Source organism: Octopus bimaculoides, chromosome 1 (assembly GCF_001194135.2).
Source record: "Octopus bimaculoides isolate UCB-OBI-ISO-001 chromosome 1, ASM119413v2, whole genome shotgun sequence".
Lineage (NCBI taxonomy): Eukaryota > Metazoa > Mollusca > Cephalopoda > Octopoda > Octopodidae > Octopus > Octopus bimaculoides.
In genome coordinates this window covers 89,156,155-89,163,200 of record NC_068981.1, presented here as the reverse complement: position 1 = coordinate 89,163,200, position 7,046 = coordinate 89,156,155, and the positions used below count along the sequence as shown (strand labels likewise).

General features: G+C 37.4%; 1 protein-coding gene across 4 annotated transcripts in view; it reads right to left on the bottom strand.

Annotated features, from left to right (window-relative positions):
• LOC106879613 (uncharacterized) overlaps positions 1 to 7,046 on the bottom strand; it is a 354,338-nt gene that overhangs the window by 25,857 nt on the left and 321,435 nt on the right. For 2 of the 4 annotated variants that reach the window (XM_014929269.2, XM_014929265.2), the window contains 2 exons: positions 6,303 to 6,518; positions 767 to 1,062 (listed from right to left, as the gene is read on the bottom strand). In XM_014929269.2, the coding sequence (XP_014784755.1) occupies positions 767 to 1,062; positions 6,303 to 6,508 (502 nt within the window). In that variant the 5' untranslated portion in view covers positions 6,509 to 6,518. The remainder of the gene's footprint in view (positions 1 to 766; positions 1,063 to 6,302; positions 6,519 to 7,046) is intronic. The other 2 variants (XM_052968137.1, XM_014929266.2) reach the window with 1 other exon arrangement.

The window sequence follows — 7,046 nt, the reverse complement described above, 5'->3', positions numbered from 1 at the left end:
CTCTCTCTCTCTCTCTCTCTCTCTCTCTCTCTTCCTATACATACATATATATATATATATACATATATATATATATATATGAACTTCCATGAAACTAATAACATATATATAAACTTTCATGACACTAATAACATCACCTTTGTGCAGATCATTCTTTTACCAAGTCCTCTCTATCGCAAAATTTATGCAAATTACTGAAAGCGAAAGACATATCCATCATTTGCGTAGTTCTGAAGCTGTTAACAATAATTAGCTTTACTCGCAATAAAGCCTATAATACTATTTGGTGAAGTTTACCAGTGTATATTAAATATTTTATGGTTTAAACTCAGCGTACGGTCGGAGATCACCATCTTATTGGGCAGTTGTAATTTTACGTAGAATAAACCCATGTAACGAAGAAATATAGTTCAAGAATATAAAGCGTATTTAGAAAAGGTAACCATTCAAACATAGATATAAACATGAATATATTCCTCAACAATGTTAAACAGTATACTTCAAAGATTACCATATCTATACTTATCGCATATTTATAGTTATATATCGTTCCAAAACAAAGCCCTTGCGTAGTCGCTTGAAATTGCCAGAAATTGCTGACTGTTCTTCCTAAAATCACTTAAATAAAATGGAAATATATTACATAACGAGGTTCTATATAAATCCATAGAGACAAGAGAGATACATCTTGAATGTCTTTGGTCATAGCTTTGTTTCATCAAGACAAACAGCGACAAAAGACAACGTATCATATATTAATACTTACCAACAGAAAGCCAAATGTTGTACTGGAGCTGGTCATTAGCGGTTAATCCCAAACCGTTGTCATTTTCGTATGCATCAATGTTATCTGGTTCAATACCATCACAACCACGTCGTCTAGCTAATTCGATTCTCTGCGAAATAATCCGTTTTACATCTGGACTACGAATATCTAGCCATCTCTCACCTGGCCATTTAGAGAGAGGTTTACCTAGAGTAGAGTTTGGAAAACTGTGAGCATCTGGACGCCAATTTTCCCAAGTTCCGACTGATATGTAGCAGACTACCAGAATGTGTGACCTGAAAAGAAACCATCACAAGGTTACCAAAAATTCATTTATAACTATATGTATTGGTTTTAAGTTTTGGCACAAGGCTAGTAGTGTCTGAGAGGGTGTAAGTCGACCCTAGTACTTAACTGGTACTTATTTTATCTACCCAGAAAGGGATGAAAGGTAGAGTCGACCTCGATGGAATTTGAACTCCGAACGGTAAGACGGGCGAAATGCCTCTAATCATTTTTTTTTTTTATGGCCCGGCGTTCTGACGATTCTGCCAGCTTGTCGCGTTAAATTTATAACAATAAAGATATTCAAATCTGTGGAGGCGCAATGGCCCAGTGGTTAGGGCAGCGGACTCACGGTCATAGGATCGCGGTTTCGATTCCCAGACCGGGCGTTGTGAGTGTTTATTAAACGAAAACACCTATAGCTCCACGAGGCTCCGGCAGGGGATGGTGGCGAACCCTGCTGTACTCTTTCAGCACAACTTTCTCTCACTCTTACTTCTTGTTTCTGTTGTGCCTGTAATTCAAAGGGTCAGCTGTGTCACACTGAATATCCCCGAGAACTACGTTAAGGGTACACGTGTTTGTGGAGTGCTCAGCCACTTGCACGTTAATTTCACGAGCAGGCTGTTCCGTTGATCGGATCAACTGGAACCCTCGACGTCGTAAGCGACGGAGTGCCAACAACAACAAAATATTAAAATCTATTATCTAAATAAGTCTAACTTATTTTGATGCTGAAAGGTAAAGGTACTAATTTTATAGAGAAATATATTCAGGCATAAACATCACCGAAATCAATACACACTGTTCGAATCAACTCTCTCTCTCTGTACGGTACGAAATATCTGTAACTATTAGATAATTCTGCATGTTACTTAATTTTGCTTTCACATTTTGGCACAAGGCCAGCAATTTCGGAGGCGTGGGTAAGCCGATTATATCAACCTTAGTGTTCAACTCGTACTTCTTTTATCGACTCCGAAAGGATGAAATAGTCTGCCAGGAAATATTAAATAAAGTCAACATATACTTCAGCAAAAGCCGATAGATTTGAGTCGGAATTGCGTGAATACGCTTATTAAAGCTAATGGCTATGTGATGAAAAATATTGCATTGCAACAACATGACATCGGTTTCAATCCTGCTGCGTGACATCTTGAGCTACTATAACACGGCTCCGACTAATGACCAATAATTTGGAAAACGAAAACTGTGCAAGCTAGTCTTATACACACATATATGTCTGTGTGTCCGTATTTGTGAGAGAGTGTGTGTGAGTGTGTATGTGAGTGTATATTTTTGTATTTGGTTCCTACCCTTTCACCACTGGTGTTGGTTTGTTTACGTCCCCGTGACTTAGAGGTTCAGCAAGAGATAACGCTAGAATAAGTACTAGATTTAAATAATAAGATCTGGGGTGGGGGCGATTTGTTCGACTATAAACTTCAATGCTGTGCCCCTGCATGGCCGCAGTCCATACAAATAAATGTAAGTTAAGAAATAAAAAGTAAAAGACACTAAAAACAACAAAAAAGAAACATAAATTTGGTGTCTTTATAGAATATCAGCCTTTAATGAATTCAAATTTTAGCCCAAGGCCAGTAACTTCAGGGGAGGGGTTAAGTCGATAACACCAACCCAAGGGTTCAACTGATATTTATTTCATCAATTCCGAAAGGATGAACGGTAAAGTCGACCTCGGCGGAATTTAAGCTCAGGACGTAAAGTCGGACGAAATGCCGCTAATCATTTTGTCTGTCGTGTTAACGGTTCTTATTTCTTTATTGCCCACAAGGGGCTAAACATAGAGGGAACAAACAAGGACAGACGAACGGATTAAGTCGATTACATCGACCCCAGTGCGTAACTGATACTTAATTTATCGACCCCGAAAGGATGAAAGGCAAAGTCGACCTCGGCGGAATTTGAACTCAGAACGTAACGGCAGACGAAATACCGCTAAGCCCGGCGTGCTAACGGTTCTGCCATCTCACCGCCTTGATCCATCTCGTAGCCTTTAGCGTGTGTGAGTGTGTTAGGGAAAGGGTGTATGTTTATAAACCCTTAATAAATGTGACAATCAGCAGGGTCTCACCGGGGAAAATTAAGAATGGAGTAAACAATTATTGATGATACTGTAATGACGATTGGAACTATGACTCAGACGATCACCTTTTTTCTGTCCACGGGGAAATTGTATAAACAAACACCACCGTTTATGTCCGTCCACTCCATTTTATCTTTTATTAGTTTCAGTCATTTGACCGCGACCATGCTAGGAAACCGCCTTGAAAAGTTTTTAGCCGAAGAAATTGACCCCAGGGCTTTTTATTTTAAACTTGGTATTTATTCTGTCGCTGTCTTTTGCCTAACCTATTGATTGTGGTTGTCAAGCGGTGGTGGGTCATAGGCACAGACCCAAAGACACGCACACATAGACACACACTCACATACACACGCGCACGCGTGATACATAAAGTAGTTTGGCGTCTTTTTTAAGCATGTGGCTTTACCTTGTACCTGCTCTAATTATAATTTTATAATTATATTTATTAAATCATATACTTTGGTTTTAAATGCCAGCTACTTTGATAAAATCCTATATAGATTTTATCCTAAATTTTAATTGATAAATTCGAATTCACTTAAACCAAAATTTAATCACTGCTGAATCACTTTGGTTATTCACACGTGCCTGAGATGAACGAACTAGATTTTTGACTTGTATATAAGCGTGAACATTCGTATATACACAGTGAATACGTTGTGTTCGTATTGTATGTATAAAGGTTTATAATTATGTACTTTCGGTTATGTCATACTGAGGATGGTAGAGTATATTACATCACTAAAACTGAAATTGATCGATATATGACTACACTTTTTCAAATAATCTTTTTTTGTTCATTCCCTCGCTTTCAGCGCGTGACTATGAGATAGATAAAGTAGTTTTGAGCCATTTGATGTTTTTTTTCTAGCATGTGGCATTACGTTGTAACTGCCCTTATTATAATTTTATAATTATTCTTATAAAATTATGTACGTTATATATATATATATATATATATATATATATGTCCGACAAGCTTCAGTTTCCGTCAACCAAATCTACTCACAAGGTTTTGGTCAGTTCGTGGCTATAGTAGAAAGCACTTGCCCAAGGTGCTACGTAGTGAGACTGAACCCGGAACTATATGGTTGGGACGCAAGCTTCTGACCACACAGTCACGCCTGAACCTATTTATTCAGTTTTAATTACTTTACATACGCAGCTTCGGATCGAATCCATTAGAAATAAGTAGAATTATTGCATTAGTAATTTTATTATAATGACGATTATGCTGAAATATACACAAAGATGCGATTGAAAATCTCTTCTATCATCTATCAGGCTCCGCCTATAGATCAAACTATAGGGAATTCGATTAGTAATAATTTTAAGAACAAACTAATATATATAAATATATACACGCGCATGCACGCACACACACGCACGCACACGCGCACACACACACACACACGCGCACGGACGCACGCACGCACACACACACACAAACACACACACACACACACGCACACGCACGGACGCACGCACGCACACACACACACACACACACACACACACACACACACACACACACACGAGTAAGCACATGAATTCAAAACTAGATGGAAAAAATAATACTCGAATACTGAAGGTAGAGTAATATGCATTTTTATTAAAGTTGTAAAAACATCACAAAATAACTAGTACTCAGAATTTCACGTTTTCGTTTGTCGGAGATTTGTGATCAAGTCTGGAATAAAAATGTGATGGTATATGTAATATATGATTTTATATCAAATCATATATTACATGTCCCATCACATACAAACGAGAACGTGAAACTCTGAGTAATAGTTATTTTGTGATGGTTTTGCAGCTTTAATTAAAAAAAAGTGTGTGTGTGTGTGTGTGTATTCATATATAAATGTATACACATACAAGCATAAATTGAAACTACATGGCTGCACTTTGATGACATTGTCACTTATACATGCTCCAAACACGCTCCTACGAAATTCACAATCACGAACAGAAACAGGCTCCTTAGAGACAAAAAAGCACTCATCAAGAGCAGAAAAAAACTTAATTAAAAATCAACCAATTAAAATACTGCCACGAACAGCATCCACATTCAACAACGATGAAAAAGTTTGAGCTGGAAAGACATTATCTGCAGATCAGCATGGAAACCTGCATTGAAAATCAAAGAACTGCAGAGGAACAGCGGATAATAAAAAAAAATCAAACATTCACATGTCAATAAGTATAAGACCGCTCTCTCACCCATTAGTCCACAGATTTATGATAACAGCATTCTCCAACATAATGCTAAAGAAATGGCAAAACTACAATAGAAACAATAGTGTTGTCTTTAGTGACCCCACTATTGACGGAAGGGATGTGAACGAAGTTGATCCTTAACATATAATCTCGAACATAACTTTTACTACTTCAGACATCGTAGCAGCAATAAATGAGATCAAGTACTATTCTGCTGTAGGCCCTGATAGATTCCCCGCTAGTGTTCTGAAGGAATGTAGACACCCAACTTGCAGTCCTTGTAACCAACTTCTGAAGAAATTCCTTTGGCTCTGGTTATACATTGAAACAACTCTTATCCCAGTCTGTCATTCCGGTCTTCAAACAGGGAAACATATCCCACGCAGTCAACTATCGCCCAATTTCACTTTCAAATTGTTTCAAAGGGTGGTGAGATTAAGGATAGATGGATTCCTGGACAGCCACAATCGACCAGAATATTCTACTGTCAAAATTGTCAAATATTGGAATCCGCGGAAAACTACTACACTGGATAGAGTATTCCCTAGAGAACAAAACACAATATGTGATCGGTGGAATCCATACAAGTCCAGCAAACGTCACCAGTGATGTCCCTCCGGGGACTGTCTTGGGCCCGCTTCCGTTTATTGTCTATGTAAACGACATTTCAAGCGTCATCAAACACAGCAAACTGAAAATATCGACATAATTCCACACACAAGGTATAGATCGACTTGAGGCTACAAAAACTGACATATGCCCAAGATGTCAAATTGTAGGATCGAACCCGAGCCCTCATGTTTGCGAAATGAACTTCTTAACAATTCAGCCATACTCCCTAAAATAACAGGAAATAAATATCTATAAACAGTAGTAATGAAAGAGAAAGTTGAATGATGGGATAAATAAAGGTTCGTTACTTACTTTTTGAGGTAGTCGAACTGCGGTTTATACGTGTCGTATAGATCTACATCATACATCTCTACTTCATAAGTAAGATCCAGCGGACTAGTCAACTGCCATTGCCAAGTCATTCCCGGTTCAAATTGCCACCAACATCCAAGGACTGATGCAATCTGCTGCAAGATGACCAGGTGCAGTACAGCCCATATCCATCCAGCATATACCATTTTAAATCTGCTGAAGAAACAAAAATTAACATATATATATATGTATATAAGATAAAACTTTCTTGGAGGCAATGCGTGGCGTTATATATATATATGTATGTATGTATGTATGTATGTATGCATGCATGCATGCATGTATGTATGTATGTATTAATGAATTGTGTGTGTGTGTGTGTGTGTGTGTGTGTGTGTGTGTGTGTGTGTGTGTGTGTGTGTGTGTGTGTTTGTGTGTGTTAGATAGATATACATTCATATATACATTTCTGCAAACAAGCAATATATCGAAATAAATATACTCTCTATTTCATCGGTACAATATCCTCTTTCTAGAAGACAGACGTTCATAATATATGAAGGCATGATGCATCCTCGGCGGAAAAACATACAACTGGAAAGAATTTTACTCGGAGTAAATAAATGTAATAAAGTCCGACCTCGCTGAAATTTGAATAATAATAATAATGATGATAATAATAATAATAATAATAATAATAATAATAATAATAATAATAATAATAATAATAATAATAATAATAAT